At 40.6% G+C, this 22183-nt stretch overlaps 1 protein-coding gene across 1 annotated transcript in view; it reads left to right on the top strand.

Moving 5' to 3' along the window:
• Positions 1-22183, top strand: part of LOC141552870 (uncharacterized) — a 53528-nt gene that overhangs the window by 14340 nt on the left and 17005 nt on the right. Inside the window, exons 3-12 of the mRNA XM_074284806.1 lie at positions 9452-9594; positions 10363-10448; positions 13081-13306; positions 14334-14404; positions 14861-15076; positions 15833-16039; positions 16751-16933; positions 17116-17310; positions 17595-17732; positions 17915-18142. Of these exons, the coding sequence (XP_074140907.1) occupies positions 9452-9594; positions 10363-10448; positions 13081-13306; positions 14334-14404; positions 14861-15076; positions 15833-16039; positions 16751-16933; positions 17116-17310; positions 17595-17732; positions 17915-18142 (1693 nt within the window). The remainder of the gene's footprint in view (positions 1-9451; positions 9595-10362; positions 10449-13080; positions 13307-14333; positions 14405-14860; positions 15077-15832; positions 16040-16750; positions 16934-17115; positions 17311-17594; positions 17733-17914; positions 18143-22183) is intronic.

The following is a 22183-nucleotide window of genomic DNA, read 5'->3' on the forward strand; positions in this document are numbered from 1 at the left end:
AGGATTTTCTCCTTTGTGTGGTAATTCTGCAGCTTAGCCACAATATTCTGTGGTGTTCTTTTTTTAGGGTCTATTTCAGAAGGAGTTCGATGAATTCTTTCCACATCTACTTTCCCTTCTGTTTCTATTATCTCTGGACAGTTCTCTTTGATAATTTCCTGTAAAATAGAATCTAGGCTCTTTTTTTGGTCATAGTTTTCTGGAAGTCCAATAATCCGCAGATTATCTCTCCTAGATCTATTTTCCAGGTCTATAGATTTTCCCAGTAAGTATTTGACGTTGTTCTCCAGCTTCTCATTTTTTTTGTTTTGTTTGACTGATTCTTGGGTTCTCTGTGAATCATTCATTTCTATTTGTTCCATCCTGACTTTTAAGGAGTTATTTTCTTCTTTCACAGTTTTTAGTTCTTTTTGTAAATGCCCAATTTCGTTTTTAAATGAATTATTTTGCTCTATTGAGTTTTTTTCCATTTCCCTAATTTTTTTTTTTTGAGAATTATTTTCTTTTTCCATTTCAGAAATTCTATTTTCTTGAGACTTTTTTATCTTTTCCAATTCAGAAATCCTACTTTCCTGTGTTTTTTTAACCTTTTCTAATTCACTAATTTTGTTTCCCTGCATCTCCTGTGAATTCTTTATTTTTTCCAACTCCAATTTCAGGACGTTATTATTCTCTATCATAACTTCCCTTTCTTTTCCCCATTTTTCTTCGATCTCCCTCAATTTCTTAAGAGCTTCTTCTAGGAGAGAGTTATGTGATGGGGGGCAGGAATCGTTCCCCTTTAGGTTGTTATCTGATTCTCTGCTGTCAACTTCCTCGGGGTTGGACACCCGCTCTTTCTCTGTATAGAAGGAATCTATAGTTTTTCTAGCTTTTTTGCTCATACTTAAAAAAAATCTTTTGGGGTCTGTCTCTGGGGTAGGAAATTATTTACTTCTTTACCAGCTTCCTCCCAGACGGGATGGATGCAGCGGCTCCTGAGCCTGAGCTAAGAGAGAGCTCTGGGAGAGAGTTCCCCACCCCCTCCCTGGAAGTGCCTCAGAGGTGATTAGCACTACTGTGCTTCGAGGGCGTAGAATAGTGAAGACAGCAAGAAGCCCAGCCTATGTGTGCGGGTGGGGAGTGGGTGTCTGCAGCAGGTGACGTAAGAAGCCCCTGCGCTCAAACTGGAAGTGTCTGCCAGAAACCGCGGTCCCTAGTTCAAAGGTTCCGCTTCTCTGGGACTTCCTGGAGCTGAGTTCCACTCCCTCCAGCTAAGCTAGGCAGTGTGTGTTGCCTTGGGCCGTATCCACCCACTTGTCAGTCTCTTAACTATTCTCAGGCGGTAGCTGAGGCCACACCCCCTGGTGCCTGAGTCACCCCCAGGGTCCGGGGAAAATCTAATCTGAGTTTTAAAATATTTTGGCTTTCTCTTCTGAACTGCTAAATAATTAGCAGAGAAGAGCTAACAGCCTGTGCCAGATTCCTTTACCTCAGTGGCTTCTCTGATCCCAGAGCCCCTCCCAGCGCAATGGGCGCAGTGTGCCCCTACCCCACCGTCTGTGCTGGTCTTTCTTATTCCTCCCCTGAGAACTGACCTTTCCTGTTGAAACTCCAGATTCTCTTCAGCTGGTAAGTCGTGCTTCCAGTCCTTGTGGTATCTATCAGTCCTGAGCTAATTTTGAGACTTAATTTATCTAATTGGTTGTGAGGGAGTGAGGACGTTCACTGAGTCGTGTGTTTCCTCTCCGCCATCTTCCTGCTGGTCATTTCTTACAGAACAATAATATTCCATAACATTCATATACCACAATTTACCCAGCCATTCTCTAATTGATGGGCATCCATTCATTTTCCAGTTTCTGGCCACTACAAAAAGAGTTGCCACAAACATTTTGGCACATACAGGTCCCTTTCCCCTCTTCAGTATTTCCTTGGGATATAAGCCCTGCTTGATCAAAGGGTATGCACAGTTTGATAATTTTGGGGGCATAATTCCAGATTATTCTCCAGAATGGTTGGATTCTTTAACAACTCCACCAACAATGCATCAGTGTCTTGTGGGGTTATGTTAGAGTGAAAGTAAAGGTCATGGGAATTGAGGAGGTTGATGACCTACGTAATCAGTATATTTGAGTGGTCATCAACATGTATATTGAAATCCTCAAATATAAGGGCAGGAGTTTGGGTGGGGAAGAAAACTGGGTCCAAATTCTAAACACAGAAAGAGAAGAAAATGACCTGAGCTCAGCAGGTAACTTAGCTAAGTTTTTAGGGTGGCGTTAGGTGCAACTGCCTGGGCATTTTTATTACAAGATAAGCAGTATGTTCACTTATATCACAGAGACTAATAATAGTCATACTTCCCTTTCAAGTTTTACTTTATGAATTTCAAACTGCTTCCCATTCATATTGTTTCCTTTGATCTGGCTGTGGAATAGTTAAGATAAATATTATTTTCCTTAATTTATTAATAAGCTGGTCTAGAGGTGAGCTCTCTTGTCCAAGATCACATTGCTAGCATATAGAAGAGCCAGGACTAGAATTCAAGTCTTTAATAGGATCTTAGATTTAGAGCTGAAAACATCTTTGAGACTATGTAATCTAACCCCCAAATTTACAGAAGAGATAACTAAAGCCTAGAGAGGTTGAATGCCTTGTCCAAGTATATACAGCTAATGTCAGAGGGGGATTTGAATCCAGGTTCTATAACTCCAAAGCCAGTACTTTTCCACTGTACAGCCTGACTCCATTCTAACTGTTCTCCCCATGGATGTGGGGCTGGGCTCCTGGGGTGAATGTTTCTGCCAGGGTGGAGAATTCTCTACCCCTCCAACTGCGTTTATTCATTAGCTTCCTTCAAGGCCCAGCTGAAATACTACCTCCTAAAAGAGATTGTTCCTGATACCCTTTTCACAAAATTATATTTCTTTGTATGCAGGTTGTATTTTCTTTGTATTTGTGTACCTACTGTTTTCCCCAGTAGAACATAAGCTCCATCAGAGCAAAGACTGTTTTTGTTTTTCCATTGTTGTCTCAATAACTAGTTTAGCTCTTGGCCTTTGGCACTTAGTAAGTGCTTAATAAATGCTTGTTGAATCAATCATTGTATTATACACTTCTTTAAAAAGAAGGAGAGGGCCCAATCTTCCCTTTTTCTGTACTGGTAGAGGATGAGCTGTGATAAGTTCCCCAATGTCTTTCAGTTGCATCCATGTGCTCCTGAGTCCTCAGTCCTGGGAAGAAGGTAAGAGGAGGGAAAATGTAGTCGTGCTAAAGCCCTCCCCTAACCTCACCACCAATTTCTTCCTGCCATTCCCTGGGATAGGACACTGACAGTGGGGCCAGCTTGTCGTGGCTGACCCAGCTGACCTATGCTGGTTGGGATGAGGAGGGAATAAAAAGTCAGGAAACGAGGTTTCTCTTCTCTGCTGCCTTGGACAGTCAGGTGGCACTTCACTGGACTATCTTTCCTTTGCCCCACTTGACAAGTTGTGTTAGAGTGGGGACTAATTGGTCTCTAAGGCCCCTCCCAAGAAGGTGCCATATAAACGCAGGATTCCGGCATTAAAATTCTCTCTTCCACCTCAGCAACTGACTCCATTCCAGGTAACGCTTTCTTTGCTGTCAGTGAGAGGAAGAGTGGTCTAACGGATAGAGGGATGACCTTGGAGTCAGGAAAATCTTGTCTTAGCAGACACTAAGTGTCTGACTGCAAGCAAGTCACTAAACCTCCCAACCTTTCCGGCAGTGCTTCAAACTCTCGACCAGTTGCCACATCTGTTGAGGGAGTTTCCACCTTGGAGGAGGTTTCCCCACACTGATGAAATCACAGATCTGTCCAGAAAGGTGCAATGGTGGGGTTTGGGGCCAAGTGGTCACTGACCTTTAATGGCTGCTTACTGGGATGGCCTTTAAGGAATGCTTACTTACTGTCCACCTTGAATGGGGCTGGTACTGTGAGGAGTAAAGTAGAGGTTAAGACACTAGCCTAGCTAAAGAGTGCCTCCCCTTGGAAGACCAAAGCACAGGAAACTGGAGTATATAAAACCTACATCAAACAGGGCTTACATTGTATGATTTGGGCCAATGATCTCCAAAATGGGGCTTTGGGATATGAAAGATAATCCATTAGGGTCCTAGAAACAGTATTACAACTTTATATTATATTGTTATAAAAATCCACTAAGAAGGAAACTAAGTTTTACTAACATTTAAAATATAACTTGACACCGTGCCCTGATTCATTATTCCCTAAGGTCACAAGGTATTCTGAGGGAAGAGTGAGAATTTCTCAGCTCAGAAACATTGACACAGTCATCCTCATTCTTCTGTTTTCAGTGGGTTGCAACTTGTTGTAATTTATTTGGAACAGGTTAAGTGGATTTAGAGATTATGACTTTTAGCTAAGTTAACTCTTATAAAATGGACAACTGGGTTAAAAAGATTCCTGCAAAGAAATTGCAGAGGGAAGATAATAGTAATAAGATTATTTGCATGAGGAAAAGCTAAAAAATAGTAGAACTCACATTTCTCCTACTCTATAGTTATGTTTTTCCATCAACTATATTGCAAGGTGAACTAATCAGATTTGGCAAAAGTAGTACAAAATAAGTTGAAAATATCAAGACTATTGTTATGAATTTTTATCTACTGTTATAAACAGTGAGCCTGTGCTTACATGTATATCATACCTTAAAATATTAATGATAGTATGAAACAGTCATGTTTAGCAAGACATCAAAGACTAAGCGTTTGTTGAAAAAAATTGTTATTTATATAAAAATTCTCAGATCTGCATAATTTGAAAACCTGGAAACAGAATTTTCTAACCTCTTAAATCTTCCAATGAGTTTCAGTGGGATTTGAAAAGCATTGGTTAAAAATAGAAAAATATTATACTTTTTAATGAGTTAGCAAAAATAGCTGATTAATATAAGGGAAGATGGAAATTGACAAGCCAGAGCATAGCAAAAACCTTTACATAATTAGTGGATGAGATTGAAAAATGAGTATCATATTTTAGTAATTACAGCCAATCATGTATTTCAGTTTGGATTCATGAATCTTTGTGAGAAATTTTTTTTTTTTTAATGTTAAGCCAAGTAGTAAAATAAGCAGAATTTAAAATAGACCTTTGAACTGCTATGTCAAAATGTGCTAAATCAAGATTTAAAAAAAAAATAAAGCATACTCAGTTATACATTAACTGATTAATAAATGCTTTTTCTATGTTACTCTTACTATAATATTATTAATCTTATAAAATAACATTAATATTTTCATGAAAGAAAGGGAGCTTTGTACCTTGGTGAAACAAGTATTTTAAAATACTGTACAATTCATTTTTCATCTCATTCTTTTTAAAAATTTAAATGAGAATGAATTATATGATATTTATGTTGGTGTCTGTTTTCCAAAGTGGTGCAGTAGCTAGAATAATAAGCCTAGAGTTAGGAAGACTCATCTTCATTGAGTTCACATCTAACATTAGACACTTAATTAGCTTTGTGACCTTGAGCAAATCACTTAACTCTGTTTGGTTCAGTTTCCTCATCTGTCAAATGAACTGGAGAAGGAGTTGGCAAATCCTTCTCTAGTATTTTTGCCAAGAAGACCCCAAATGGGGTATGAAGCCAGAGAAAACTGAAATGAGTGAAGAATAACAAATGTTTTTTAGTAGTACAATAGTCACGTATATGATTTACGAATAAATGTGCATATACCTAAGGTACTTAGCCAGACATTTATTAATGGGTTAAAATAAAGGTTGGCAACCACTGTTTTAGACTCTATTAAGTCAGAGAAGGATCATCGTGGGCCTGAGTCATCAGGAGAAGGTTTCCTTAAAGCGGTGAAGTTAATCTTAGCCCAGACAGAAGGTTGGTGAGGGTTTGGATTGGTAGGAGTAAGAAGTGTATTCTATAGGACATGAATAGACATGAATATGTCCTCTTTAATAAAGTGCTTTGGGGGGTTCATATTATAATAGTTCATATTTAGATCTGAGCTGCATAACATAATAAAGATATAAACTGTAATAAGGAGCTAGAGGAGCTATTATAAAAATAATATAGTATAATAAATACTCTTCCTTATAACCTCTTTGTCGGGTAGGATAGAATGTGTTATTATTCCAACTTTATAGATGAGAAAACAGAGACTGAGAATGAGAATGGTAAATCCTAGAGTTGTTCCTGATTACATTTATATACTGATTTTATTCTAAAGCTAAGAGGTTTATTCTGCTTGGTTTCCGTGGTAGGAACTAGAATTAGTTTGGTAAAAGAAAGGAATTTTCCAATTCCCAACATTCAGAGCTATCCAAAAATAGAATGGAACTGCCATGCATGGAAACTAAGTGCTTAATACTGTAAGTGTTGAAGAAGAGACTGCAAGACCAATCCTTGGGATGTTGAAGTGTTTTCTGCATTAGTAGGAATTGGGACTAGGGCGTCTATGGAATAGAACTCCTGTGATCTTGTGATCATATGTAGAAGGTCAAAGCAGTCTCATAGACAGGGCAGATCAATATTTCTTCAGGCCTAGAGCTAGTTATGAATGGGACCGGGCTGTGATTCAAAACATGACTCAAATATTAACTTCGTGGCTGTTCTCGAGTTTAATTATTGTTTGAAATAGATGAAACCTGTGTTTTTTAAATTCATTTTCCCATTTCACCTTTGAAATGAATCTGAACGAGTTCTAAAGGAAACAGACAAATAAAGCAATTTTGTTACTACCTTATTAAATTTAATGTACTTTTTAAAAACACTACAAAAGAGTTCATAATTTCATATATAACATTTTCTTCTCTTTGAATGATTAAATGATAATTAGAAAAAAGGAAATATATAAAAATACAATAAATTTGATCAGAAAAAATTAGAATCCAAAATGTATGTTACCTGCTAAACACAATAATAAGAGGACCAAGTTCATAATACCTACTACAGAAAATGTCAAAAAGAATTAGGAGAAATGGTGATATGGTTATTAATACATTAAAGTCATCTTTGGGAGACAATGCTAACAATATTTTAGTGTTTGAGTTGATCCTCTTAAAAAAAAAAAAAAACAATTATTTCCTGTACTTGTTCATGTATTTGGATGCCTGTATTTGTTAATGGAAGGCAGAGTGACAAAGAGGGAGGTTTTAAGGCTGTTAGGTTTGAAGGGTTCTATTACGTGAGATCTTGCCTGTTCTGAGAATCTAAAAGACCGAAAGATCATAAAAGAATACATTCCTTAGATTTCTTCATTCCCACTTAGTCAAGAGCTAGGAAGAACTTTAATCATCTATGACAACCTCCTCATTTTACAGATGAGGAAACTGAGGCTGAGAGAAGTGGAATGACATGTTCCCAATCACACAGGTCTGTCCTAGTAGAGCTGAGAATGAGACTTAGTCAACTGACTAGTTCATGGCTTGTTTCCCTGCACAATTCTCTGCCACTTTTTTCCTTATGATTCTATAATTTTATGGGTGGTTAGGATTGTTGGGATCTTTTTAAAGTATAGATCTGATCATGTCATTTCCCTACTCAGGAAGCTTCATTGGCTCCCTACTTCCCACAATGCCTAGCATATAGTAGGTGCTGAATAAATATATATTGATTCATTGACTTGAGCGCTGTACATAATGAGTGCCTTGGGAAAAAAAAAATTTATGTATATGTTCACTTGTGCTCTAAGGCCCCTAGCATAGTCTTTAGACATAATAGGTACCTGATAGATACTTGTTGAACTGAATTATTAACTGTAAGGATCAACAGTATAGGATCCTTGGATAAGAGACAGGGGTAAGAGAAAGGTGATAAGGAAGAGCCTAAAAATGTGAAAAAACATGGAGAGAGCATGTGATATATTAAAAAAAAAACAAAAAACACTAAAATCAGAAAAAACTGACTCTGTTGTAAACAATTTGTGTGCCTGAACAAGCTTCATTTTTCTTTCTTTGTAAAATGGAAATAATATACCAGTTTGTGCCTGTATTAGAGGTGCAAGTGCTTCTTCACAAATGTAGGTGGAATCATAAGGGGAAGAAGGGGACATCAGAATAGGTCTTTGAGACCTTGCTAAAGACCCAAAGGCTTAATCAAGGTCTCTCTGTCGATGCTGTTCAATCTTTTCTGTCTTCAGTGCATTGCATTTCTTTGATCAGTGATTTGGAGCACCTTTTCATGTGACTACAAATAGTTTCAATTTCTTCATTTGAAAATTGTTCATATCCTTTGACCATTTTATCAATTGGAGAATGAATTGAACTATTATAAATTTGAGTCAATTCCCCATATATTTTAGAAATGAAGCCTTTATCAGATCCTTTGGATGTAAAAATGTTTTCCCAATGTTTTTTTACTTAAAAAGTAACTTAATATAATCAAAATTATCTATTTTGTGATCAGTAATGATCTCTAGTTCTTCTTTGGTCACATATTCCTTCCTCCACAAATCTGAGAGGTAAACTATCCTATTTTTTTTTTTAATAATTTAATTTTTATTTTATTTTATAATTATAACTTTTTTTTTTGACAGTACATTTTTTTTGACAGTACATCTATGTTCTAATTTATTTAAAATATTCTTTATGTCTAGATCATGAATCCATTTCGACCTTATCTGATTCTGCCATACTAGTTTGATGGAGGCATTTCTTTCTTTCTTTTTTTTTTTTTTATGTAGCAATTAAACAAATTTTAAAATAGCTTTTTATATACAAACACATATATGGGACCCTTGCAAAAACTTCTGTTTCAACTTTTCCCTCCTTCCCTCCACCCCTTCCCCTAAATGGCAGGTAGTCCCATATATGTTAAATGTTAAAGTATTTGTTAAATACAATATACATATACATATTTATACAGTTATCTTGTTGCACAAGAAAGATCGGATTTAAAAAGAAAGTAAAAATAACCTGAGAAGAAAAAACAAAAGCAACAACAGAAAGAGTGGAAATGCTATGTTATGGTCCATACTCATTTCCCAGTGTTCTTTCTCTGGGTGTAGCTGGTTCTATTCATTACAGATTATTTGGAACTGATTTGGATCCTCTCATTGTTGAAGAGAGCCACATCCATCAGAATTGATCGTCATATAGTATTGTTATTGAAGTGTCTAATCTCCTGGTTCTGCTCGTTTCACTCAGCATCAGTCCATGTAGGTCTCTCCAAGCCTCTCTGTATTCATCCTGTTGGTCATTTCTTACGGAAGAATAATATTCCATAACATTCATATACCACAATTTATTCAGCCATTCTCCAGTGGGTGGGCATCCGTTCAGTTTGATGGAGGCATTTCTTAAAAGAATCTTAAACAAGTCAGTTCTTCAGAATGTGATACAAAGTATTTTTATTGATCCGGGGAACATGATCTTGAGGAATGGGATGTTGGACAGTATATTACATCCCCTCATTTGTTAATTGTGCTTACCATATCATTTTTGTCTTCCCTTGTAAAATCTTTCTTGTAGAACTTCAGGAGTTGCTAAGAAACGCAAGGCAGAAGAAGCAGATGGAGAAATTCCCTGTAAGGTTAGAGTGTCTGATCCTACAAGCAGCTCTGAGAGCTCAGAGGAGGAAAAGGAACAAGAGAGAATGGGGAAAACAGTAAAAAGTAAGTCTAATTTTTTAGGCTTGAGGAAAAGTGTGAGGAGCCACATGAGTTCCCTAGCATCCTAGCTTTTAATTTGCTGACCTGTTTCTTCTCTCCTTTGTCCGTCCCAGACCTCTGGCATGATGCCCCCTTTCTTAGTGGTATTGGTGGCTCATATTGGTGGCTTATGTTCATTGAATCTAAGCAAGTGAAAATTGTACCTTTGAGATAAAACCTGTGGCAAGGCCTCTGAATCTCTTGGGATTGTCTGTTCCCACGACCTCTCTTTTTAATTGAGCTCTGATAGTACTTTGGTGGGTTTTGGCTATCTTCAGTATTATTTTACAGAGGTTGGGATTTGGAATTTCCAGCCAGAAAAGAAGCTAGGAGAGAAGAATGCAGAGGAAGAAGTATTAGCATGTGCCTAGTGTGTAGGAGAGCTATATTGCCTCTGAGAATTGGCAAGTTTTTTTATGTGCTCCCCCATGAGGAGGCTTCTAAAAGCCTGGGGGAAATCCATCTGGAGGTTAGTTTGGATTTTTTGGAGATAAAGATAAAACTTGTCCTAGTACAGAGTTTATTATTATTAGTGGGAAAACATCCTGAATCTTGATTAACCACAATAAGCTGGAGTCTGGACAGCATTTCTCTTGTCCCTTGAGCCCTGTGTCTAGACTGTTCCCTACATAATAAATATCCATTTTTATCCTTGCATTCCTGCCTGGCTAGAGAAGGGTTGGGTTCTTAATTAAGCTACAATTGACTCTGGCCTCCTTTCCCGTATTTCAGCCCCCAGAGTTCTGCACTCCAATTCTATATCTGTGATAAAGGACACCCAGTGCAAGAATTCACTGTCACCTAAGGAGAACGTCAAGGTAAGCATGAATTGGTGTATTTGGGTGCTAAAATCAGCATCAAAGCCTGGAGTTAAGTGTAGATAACTAGGCCTAGAGAAGGAGGCTATGGAAGTATCCCTTCTCTAGTAGTTCTTGAGTTGCATCATCCAGGCTATCAGTCCATTTGTCTACTACATATATACTTAGAAATCATAAAATCTTAGAGCTGTGAAGAACAGTGGTTCTCAAACTTTTTGGTACCAAGATCCCTTTAAACTATTTAAAATTATTGAGGGCCTTCCAAAAAACTTTTTATATGGATTATATCTTTCAACATTTATTCCATTAGGCATTAGAAGTCTTAGTGTGGTTTGAAAATAGGTTTGATTTCAAAGACCCTCTGAAAGTGTCTCAAGGGCTCCCAATGGTTCCTGGACCATACCTTGAGAATTTCTATCATAAAGCCTCCCTTGTTAAAACCCAGTTTCTTCATTCCATCGTTGAATAATCATTTAATGCCTGCAGTATACAAAGCACTGCCATGCACGGTTGGAGATAGAAAACTAAGGCCCCATCCTTATTCTTAGGGAGCTAACCCTCTGGCCAAGGATATGACATATGCACAGATATCCACTATCGTGTCACTTAGAATGACTTATGAAGCACAGAATATAGCAAGATTTACAAAATACGCTGAGGTCTAAGGAAAGGAAGTTTCTAACTGGGAATACCAGAGAAGGCTTTAGGGAGGGGGTGGCATTTGATTGGAGGGTATGGGTAGGATTTCAATATGCAAAGATTATGGGGAAGGATGTCTTAGCTGTATGGAACAACTTAAATAGAGGCCAGGGAATGTGGGATGTATATGAAGGAAAGTAACTACTGTAATTTGTTGAAATATCTCAGTGTGGAAAGGAACAGTATGAGATAAGGTTGGAAAGATGGAGAAAGAAACCAGGCTGAGGAATATGGACTTTGTTTAATAAATAATAAGATTTTTAGCAGAGGAATGACAGTAGATGATAGATTCATAGATTAAGAACTTGGAAGAGACCTTTGAAATGTAAGTTCTTTTTTTCCAGAAAAGAAAAACTGAAACCCAAAGAGTCTTGGTTCAGGTTCACCCAGATAATAAGTGAATGGAGATTCAAACCCAGGCCTTCTAATGTCAAATTTAGTGCTCTGCTACTGAACCATACTTTGCCTATCTATGAATGAGGAAGACAAATATGGCAGTCAAATGTCAGGTCTTAGTTATAGAAATTGAGAGGAAGCTGTTTTATTTGTGCAGTAATTGTAGTAAGCTGATGGCAGGGGGGATTCAAGATATCATCGGGAATAGTGTTGTCCAGGCAGATTATTAACAAACCTTAGAATGGAAAAGGGCATCAAGTCCAGCTCTGATCTAAAATAGGAATCTTCTGTCTAACTCAGGACTCATCTGCTTGAATACCTGCCAGGGACAAGGAATTTGGGTGAATTGAGAGGGTGGGGTTACAGCTCAGAAAAAAGCTTCTGGCATAGGCTCCCCCAGGTAGGAGGCTTCCGTTTGGCATTTTGTGGCTCTGCTTTGCTGTTTCCTGGGCACGGCCTCTAGCACAACAAAGTAACTAGCTCTTCCGCCACCCTCTCAGCACGAACGTGGCTGCCAGGGTCAGGCCTCACAGCCTGTGGGGAGAGGCAAGTCTAAGGCAGGGGTCCCACTGGAGCCTCGTCCTTCCCCCACAACGCCGTGGGTGAGCCAGGCATCTCATCCAGCTTCCCTCGTTTTGCAGATAAGAAAATCGAGCCTGAGTTTTCAGTGACTTCCTCAAGATCACAGAAATAGTTATTAGCAGAGCTGAGGGCTGAGCTTAATACAGAAGAGGGGAAGGTGGAACAAGCTTGTGAGGATGGACAGTTGGTTGACAGAAGGAAAATGCCCCCTTGAAGGATTGGTTGGTGATCTCAGCCAGCTGGGGCCTGCCCTCAGCCCGTGTAGGAGGAGCCCTGATCCAGTGGTGGAGTGCCCCCTCTGTGCCTGGGGGAGACAGAAAGCTTGTACCCACCTGGGAGAGGGGGAGGGCTGGCCAGCTTTCTTGGCCATGATGTGTGCTGCTAGATCACTAGCAGATCTTTGGGGAGGAAGGCTGGGTAATTGTTATGTGACTGGGCAAGTCACTTAGCCTCTTTCTGCCTCAATTTCCTCATCTGCAAAATGGAAGGAATTAGACTGATCTGAGTCACCTTCTAGCTCAAGCATTAATCTGGTTGTTCTAACCTCTGGGACCAAGTATAAAAAGACCACAGCATTTTAATAAAGTGACTTCTTCACAAACATCCTAGGTGAGAGGTAATACAAAAATAACTGTCCTCATTTTATAGATAAGAAAAAATGAAGCTCAGACAAGAACCTTTTAAAAAGGGATTTACTTAGGACATAACATGCTCTACGTCCCCTGGATCCCACCATCCTTCCCATGACATCATTAAGATAGTAAGGGAATAGCTAACATCATTTTCTTCCTGCCTTCTCCCATTCCTCAGCATCCCCAAGACTGCTTCTCCAGGTCAGACATTCCTTCATTCCATTCATCAATGGGAATGTTGTGGAAAGGCACAAGACGCTTCCTAGGTTTTCCTGTCTCTTGTGTATTATCTGCGATTATGATTGTTTCTCTTTCTTACATAGACAAAGAATAAGAAAAGAACCGCGGTGACCTCTGCATTACACCCTGACCCCCCTGAAGCACAAACCGCCTCTGGAAAGCCAGATCCAACTGTGTCAGTGCAGTCCCATTCCAAAAAATCCCCAGCAGCCCCCAGAAAGCAGGCAACACAGCCTGCGAGCAATAGCTTGGCCACACACAGTGAGGAAAAGGTCGCTTCCCCTGTTGTTAAGCCGTTTCCCAAACCTGGTAAGAGGATTTTCCCCATCACCTCTTGAACTGTTGCGACATTCCTGGGTTTAGGGGAAGGCTCTCTTCTTCAAAACACAAGACTTTATCCCTGAAATGAAGGGACCAGAAGGAGTCGTCTTTTCTGTGCCCTTTGGATCCTTTCCTTGGCAGGGTAGGAGGAATTATCTCTCCCCCTCCCCCCATGTTTTCCACAAGCATCTTTCTCCTTTCTTTGGGTTTGTGTTGATAACCATACTGAGCTGTGGGAGTAGGGAGGGGCTGATGAGGGGGACAGGGAATGCCTTGTGATGCCTGTCTGAGACGCTGGAAAGGGAATTCCTACATGGGGTTCAAGGCTGGGCTAGGTGACCGCAGAGGTTAGGAGGGGTCTAGAATCCTACTCCTTCCTGTTTTCCCTGTTAGCTACTTTTGAATAGCCTCTGTAGAAGTAGGGATGTTAGTGGCTAAGGAGAGAGAAAATGAGCTTGTTCTAGGTCCCTTCAGTCATTGTTAGATACTTTCTGTGTGTAAGATCTTATAAGGGATACAGAGAAACAAAAATGAATGGGAAGAATAAGCATTTATAAGATTCCTACTGTGTACCAGATATTGTGCTAAGCACTTTATAAATATTATCTTTGATTTCCATAACAACCCCGGAAAGAAGGTGCTATTAGTAAACCCATTTTACAGTTGAGGAAACTGAAGTGACTTGGCCAGGGTCTTATAGCTACAACATGCCTGAGGCGGGCTTTGCACTCAGGCCTCCCTGACTCCATATTTGGCACCACCTACTGCCTGCTGGAAAAAGACATGTGGAATTAAGCCTCAGTTCATTCAGATGTATATATGGAAACAGCTGAGGGCAAATACTTTAGCTCATCAGGAACCGGGCAGTTAAACAAAGATAAACATGGACTGGGGATCACCACTCTTGGTTGGTATTTAGCCCCCCAGGCTTTCCAGGGCTTCTGTAGTAGACTTTGTCCTCTGCTCCGCTGAGGGAAGGGGGAGGCATCTATCTCATGTTTTCCTCATGTCCCAGCCGCAATGCCTCTGGACAAGAAGATGGAGAGCAGCAGCGAGGACTCCTCAAGTGATGAGACAGATATAGAGGTAATTCCCGCGTCCTGGTACCCTTCTGTGCCCACAGCCCAATATCAATAGTAACCCTTCCCCCAACTGCTGGTAAAATCAGTCTTTTATGTATGTGTTCATTCTGTTCTAGGCCCTCTGGGGCCTAGTGGTCACTTGCTCTCACTAGAGTTTAGTAGGGTGGATAAAGCAAGTAAGACAGGGGTGGGTCTCTTCCTTTTATCTATGATGGAATTACATAAGGCACTCTTGGAGACTTTAAAGCCCTAGTATGATCTTTACTATTTTGTTTGGGGTTTTTTAGAGTGGGGGATGGGATGGAGGGGATAGAAAATATCCAGACATCTAAGGTGCAGTGTATTAGATGATCAGAGTAAGAGAACTTTCCATTTATTTATATATTTTCCCTGCCCCAATTAGCTCGCCACCTTGGGCAACTAATATGTTCTTTCTTTTTATGATCCTTTCTTTGATCAGATGGAGAAACCAATGGGAATTCCCCAGGGCAACTCTGTCCCAGTGAGAGGGGACCCTGCTGCCTTAGCTCCCACCAAGGGGTCCCAACTGATTACCCCATGCCCTATCCGAGTCGTGGCGAAGGTTCCTACAGCTAAGGAGGAGAGTCCAGAAGAGACTTCTGAGAGCAGTGATGAATCTGAGAGTGACAATCATGCCCCATGGCCCCAGAGACAGGTGAGGCTTCAGGGGTAGAGACAGTGTAGGTATAGTTTAATGATCAAATAAGCCTTTGTTCAAGAAGAATATACTTCTAAATTGATAAAAAATTGAGTCTTGAGGCTTCCTTTCTCCTTTGGACCCTGCAGGGGGGAATTTGTAGTTTTCCCTAAAATACCTCTTGAGATCATTTTTAAATATATTCTGCCTTTAAACACACACACACACACACACACACACACACACACACACACACATACACACACACACATACACACACAAAAACCTGAAAGTGATGATGATGGTGATCAATGGCAACTCTTCAACTCTCAGAGAAAAAAGGATTGGCTTCAGCTAATCTCTGACAGTGGTTAGAGAATATAGCCCAAGGCCGTTCAAAGCTGGGCAGCCCTTAGAAAGTGGGAAAGGAGGCCCAGGTGTGCTAAGGATAAGCATCTCTTTTTCTCAGTCCCTGTTAACCATGGGGGAAGCATTTATAAGTTCCCTTACCTGGTGAGTTTTCATTCTGAAGAGGGAGAAGGACCACCACCTACCATTACCCTCATTTCCATGTTTCCTCACGGTGTGGAGAAAAGGGCAGTGCAATGGTAATCAAAGTTTGCATCCCAGAGGTGTCACTGATTGGCTTTGTGAGCTTGAGCAGATTATTTAACTTCTTGGGACATCAGTTACCCCATCTGCAAAAATTATTGGGTTACTAGTTGGTCTTGAAGATCTGGCTCCAGACCCTATGAGTTTCCTTTATGATTCTAGGCACAAGAAGGGAAAACACCTCATCTTGGAGCAGTACCAGCATGGGAGGGCAAGACCACTCCAACCACAGGGAAAACGGTCACTCCATCCTCCAAACCCAATTTGGGGCTACCCTCCCAGGTAGCTGAGACCCAGAAGTCAGAGGAGAGTTCAGAGAGCAGCGAAGAGTCAGAAAGTGAAGAGGAGGCAGAACTTAAGAAGTCACAGGTGAGAACTGGGAGAGAAATGAGATCTGCACCCTGCTGATCCCCAGCTGGTCTGGCCTATTCTAGCTCTTTATGACTTCGAAATAAATCAGCCTGTAGTCCAGCAGCGCTGCTTGGCTAGGGATGGAAGTTGGTGGGTGGGGGTGGAGTTTGACTTCTTTTTTTTTTTTTTTTTTTTTTTTGACTTCTTATCTTATTGTTCCCATTATCCATCTCAAAATTTGCTTTCCAACAGAAGGTGTAACTTTGGTCCCCTGTTAGAAGTCTCCTTAGATTCCTGACCTCCTTTCATCTTGTCCTGTCTGTGTAACTGGTTTTCTGGAGAAAGCTGACAATGATAGCTCTCTAGGTCAACTTTCTCTGAGCAGAGGAGGCCCTTGTCATTCCAAATTCCATCAAGATCCACCTCCAAAAAAGTGACTGGTTCCTCTTGCTCTCTAGAAATTGATGATAATGGTTGTCAGGGCCAAGATGAGAGCGCCTGGACCAGGCTCACCCTAAATGTCCCCCCAGCCAGGGGGAGACTGAAGTCTTCTCAGAACCGTCGTTCTCTACAAAGATGTCATCATGCAAATGCTGTCTGGTTCTGCTCACTGCACTCTTCATCAGTTCATACGGCTCTTCCCAGTTTCCTCAGAACTCTTTTTTGCATCCATGTGACTACCAGTATTTTTTACATAATCAGTGACTAGTTAATGTTTGTTTTCTTCAGGTTAAAATTGCCCCAGCCTCTGCTGTCAAAGTATCCCCAGGGAAAGGGGCGCTTCCTGCTCCCAGTAAGCCAGTGGCTCCCCAGCTCCAGGCCCAGGCCGTGATGCCTGGAAGTGCAGAGGCTGGTTCGGAGAGCAGCGAGGACTCGGAGAGCGATGGAGCCGCCTCAGTCCCACGGGGACAGGTGATGCTCCCCACCACCCCCTGGTCCCTGGCTTTGAGCTGCTGCTGCCCAGGCAGCCCTGCAGGTGTGCAGCTCTCTGAGCGGGGCTGGCCTCGGGGCCTCAGGGAGGGCTCTGCGGTCCAGAGGGCTGATTAGTGTGAGTCTCAGATCTTTCCCTTCAGTCTTCTCTCCTGTGGTCTTAGGAAATGTCATCTGTGAAGTCTCCTCAGGCCAGCGCCACCCCAGCAAGTAGAACCCCTGCCTCCAGCCTCACTAAGGCACCCCTGAGCAAAGGGACCCTCCAGGTCAAGGCATCTGAATGCAGTGTTTCAGCAAACAGTTCTGATAGCAGCGAGGATTCTGAGAGTGAAGAGGATATCATCGTGCCCCAGACGCAGGTGGGGCCTCCTAATTTACGCCAGTCTCTTTGGTGCAGTGACCTATGCAACTTGGGTTGTACAACTGTGCAAGCAATTTTTCTCTCATTTGGGACTTGTTTGCTGGTCAAGGACAGCCATGGAGCATAGCAAAGGAATCATTCTGAATCTAATTTCTTTTCTCTCTTTATTCTTTCTCCTTGTGATCTTAGGAGAAATCATCAGGGAAAGCTCCCCAAGCTGATGCTACAAAAGTGAAAAGGACCCTTCTTGGTGCTGAAAAACCGGTGTTTTCAATCCCACAGGTCAAGATGGAGTCTTCAGTGGCCCAAGCCAGGACAGTGCCGTCAGCCATGGCTTGGCAACCTGGAAGTTCAGAGTCTAGTTCTGAGAGCAGTGAGGAGTCTGAGATTGAAGAGGAGATCAAAACACCTCAGGGAAAGGTAAGGATGTGGACCGTGCCCTACTTGGGTGATCCAAGCAGCCGCTGGCTAGGAGACCCTTTAGACAGGCAGTCCCTCAGTGAAATTGATATTCAGTTGGGTCTTGTTTACTTGGGAAGTAAATCCTGAGGGTTCAAGGGAGTTTTGACTCTGAACTTTTTTCTCTTTCCTCATCATCTTAGGAAAAATCACCAGTGAAAATTCTCCAAAATAATTCCATAACAAAGAAAGTGGCTTCTGCCCCCAGTCGGGGGCCCCAGGAGAAGGAGGCCCTTTCTACCCTTGGGAAATCAGGGACTCGTACTGTTGAGATCAGGGTGCCGTTGGCTGTGAACTCCTCTGGGTCAGAGACCACTGAGAGCAGTGAGGAGTCAGAAGGGGAAGAGGAGACTTCCACACTCCAGACTCAGGTAAGACTTGAGAGAAGAAGACATGGAATAACTATCTGGGACCAGAGGTCAGGAAACATTGACTTTTGAATACCAGCTTCACCTTGCCATCCCTGAGTTTGAGTTATCTCATTAGCAAGTGATGAGCATCTAGATCCCTTCTGGGCCTGTGGGTGGAAACAGCAGTGGATATGGCTCTGAGAAAAGCATTAGGAGAATTCATCTTTATCAGTTCAAAACCAGCTTCTGACACTTATAAGCAGTGTGACTCTGGGCAAGTCACTTAACCAGTTTACCTCTTTTTCCTTATCTGTAAAATGAACTGGAGGAGGAAATGGCAAGCCATTCTAGTATCTTTTCCAAGAAAGCCCTCAAAAGCATCATGAAGAGCTAGACACAACTGAACAATAACAAAAGACTCTATAATAATTCTGACCCTCTAATTAATTTTGCATTGTCCTACATCCCTAATACCTTATCTACTTGTCCTGTTGCCATACCTACTCTGTCCTGGATCACCTCTACCATCTACCTTCTCTAGTTGTATTTTCAAGCTATTGAGCATTGTGGAAGAAGTTATTCATTGGGCAAACTGAGTTCATCATAAGTTCTTGTTCTCTACTTTTTCACCATCTCTCCTGTTTTACTTCTGACCCCTTTTATGACTTCCCATTTCCGTGAAGAGCCTGCCTTAATTCAATCAATCTCATCTTCAGTCCTACCCTATCAACTCTTTCCTACAGATGCCTCCCACATCCTTAAAAAACACCTTCACTTGATCCTGCTAAGCCCTCAAGCAATTGTTTTATTTTTCCCTTTCCCTGTTGTACTCCTAAAGAATTTTTGGTCCTTGCTAACTTTATTTTTTTCCCTGCCCACTCACTGCTCCATTTTACACTATCTACTTTCTGATTTTATCATTTTTCTTTGTACGTGAATTTTTTAATAAATAAAAATGTTTTCTCTCTTCCTCCCTCCCTCCCCCCAAGAGTGAGGAGGAGGGGAAAGAGCCCATTTTATTTATTTATTTATTTATTTTTTATTCATTTTTCCAAATTATCCCCTCCCTCCCTCCACTCCCTCCCCCCGATGGCAGGTAATCCCATACATTTTACATGTGTTACAATATAACCTAGATACAATATTTGTGTGTAAATACCATTTTCTTGTTGCACATTAATTATTAGCTTCCAAAGGTATAAGTAACCTGGGTAGATAGACAGTAGTGCTAACAATTTACATTCACTTCCCAGTGTTCCTTCTCTGGGTGTAGTTATTTCTGTCCATCATTGATCAACTGGAAGTGAGTTGGATCTTCTTTATGTTGAAGATTTCCACTTCCTTCAGAATACATCCTCATACAGTGTTGTTGTTGAAGTGTATAGTGATCTTCTGGTTCTGCTCATTTCACTCAGCAACAGTTGATGTAAGTCTCTCCAAGCCTCTCTGTATTCCTCCTGCTGGTCATTTCTTACAGAGGAATAATATTCCATAACCTTCATATACCACAATTTACCCAACCATTCTCCAATTGATGGACATCCATTCATTTTCCAGTTTCTGGCCACTACAAAAAGGACTTGTGCCTTTCATTCTATTTCAGTTCAAGCCCATCTTACTAGGTTCCTCTGAAACTAACCCTTTGCTTATTTTTTGTAAGAAATAATACTGGGAGGATTCTGAGACAATGGCAGGGTAAATCAGAAAATTCAAGGCTCTTCAGATTTCCCCCACAAATAACAAAATTGTGAACATAGATTGGTGAAAAACAAATAAAACTGGGGCAGAACAGGGGTCACCCTGGAACAATTGGAGAAGACCAGAAGAAAGATTCCAGGACTGAGGTTTAACCAGCATGAAGGTAAATACCTCCAGGCTAGCTGGGCTAGTGGGGAGACTTCGGGCTAGCTGGGTTGAGAGGTAGTGACAGCCTAAACCACAGGAACTTTCATTACTGACAGCTTGGAAAATCTGGGGAATAGGGGTCTAAGTCTAGGAAGACTAAGGGAACCTCGGCTGATAAGGAACAACAGGTTCATCTGCTTCAGAGACACAGCCCTAAGTGAGAAAGAACCAGTATCCTGGTGAGTGCAAAAACAGTGTGGCATGGTAGCTACTGGCTACAGGCCAGGAGGTTCAAGTTCTTGGTTTTGGGTTCCAGGCCAGAGGGAAGAACTGAAGTGAAGCCAGAGGTATCATCCTTCCTCATCCCAGGACTAGAGGCCGTTAAACTAGTAAGTTTTCATTTAAAAAATCAGTAGGCAGAGGAGAAAGAACCTATACTATATGAATAGGGAATACTAGAGTTCATCTTCAGAGGAGTACATTAAAGTGAAAAAAAGCCTGCCCTACACCAAAGAGTAATGTTAAATGACTATCACCAAGGATTTATAGAACTTAAAGACTTTAAAAATCAAATCAGAGTGATTGAGGAAAAACAAAAAGCGACCAAAATCAAGATCCAAGAAAAAGATTATGAAAAGACAACCAAGTAGAAAAGGATATCTAAAGTCTTAAAGAAAAAAGTGATTCTTTGAAAATTAGAATTGGAAAAGGAGAAGCTAGTGAAGGTAAAAGAGACCAAGAAACAACAAAATGTGTGTGTGTGTGTGTGTGTGTGTGTGTGTGTGTGTGGTTAGCATTTTCATATTTTATATTATTAAAGCTTTTTAATTTCAAAACTCATGTTTTTCAACATTCACCTTTGCAAAACCTTGTGCTCCAATTTTTTTTCCCTTTTCCCCTATCCCCTCCCCTAGATGGCAAGTAATCCAATATGTGTTAAACATGTACAATTCTTCTATACATATTTCCACAATTATCATGCTGCACAAGAAAAATCAGATCAAAAAGGGAAAAAATGAGAAAGAAAAAAGCAAGCAAGCAAACCATAACAAAAAGAGTGAAAATACTATGTTGTGATCCACATTCTGTTCCCAAATTATTTCTCTGGGTAGATGGCCCTCTTTATCACAAGATCACTGGAATTGGCCTAAATCGTCTCATTATTGAAAAGAGCCATGTCCATTAGAATTGATCATCGTATTATCTTCTTGTTGCTGTCTACAGTGTTCTCCTCGTTCTACTCACTTCACTCAGCATCAGTTCATGTAAGTCTCTCCAGGCCTCTCTGCATTCTTCCTGTTGGCCATTTCTTACAGAACAATAATATTCCATAACATTCATATAACAGAACTTATTCAGCCATTCTCTAATTGACGGGGCATCTACTCAGTTTCCAGTTCCTTGCCACTACAAAAAGGGCTACCACAAACATTTTTGCAAAAATAAAATCTAAAGAATGAACAAATAGAAGAGAATATAAAACATACGAAAAGCAACAAATCTAGAGAAAAAATTAAAAAAAAAAAACATGAAAAGGATTTATCAGCAGCTACAATAAAAGACTGCAGGTCTTGGAATATTATATATTGACAATTAAATAAGAATTAGCCTGTGGCCAAAAATATTATATCCAGCAAAATTGAGTATAATATTGAACTAAAAAAATGAGTATTTAATAAACTCTCAGATTTTGGGGATTTTGTCTCAAATCTGAATTCAGTAGAAAATTTGACATGTAAAAAAGAGCCAACATCAAAGACTAATTTCAAAAGACTAAATAAGCACATGTCTTATACTTGGAAACGTAAATCATACATCTAAGATTAGCATCAGTAAATAGGTAGTCAGAAAGATTAGGGCAGAGCTGAGTATGATCTGACCCCAAAAAGGTAAAAATAGTTATTATGCTATAAGAATGAGGTGGAGAAAAAGAATAAACACAGGAGAAAGAGCTGGTAATTATGAAAACCTACTCACATCAGGAAGGGGTTAAATAGGGAAGAGAGAGAGTGAGAGTGTGTGTGTGTGTGTGTGTGTGTGTGTGTGTGTGTGTGTGTGTGTGTGTGTGTGTGTAACACCCTCCAAAATCTATAAAGAAATAAGGGAGGGGGAGAGGAAAGAGCATAAGATGAGGTATAGAAGGATGGAACAAGATGTGTAGATTAATGGGAGAGGGATGAAGAGGGAGGGAAAAGGGTAACATAGGATGAAGTGCGG

This window comes from Sminthopsis crassicaudata, chromosome 2 (genome assembly GCF_048593235.1).
Source record: "Sminthopsis crassicaudata isolate SCR6 chromosome 2, ASM4859323v1, whole genome shotgun sequence".
Lineage (NCBI taxonomy): Eukaryota > Metazoa > Chordata > Mammalia > Dasyuromorphia > Dasyuridae > Sminthopsis > Sminthopsis crassicaudata.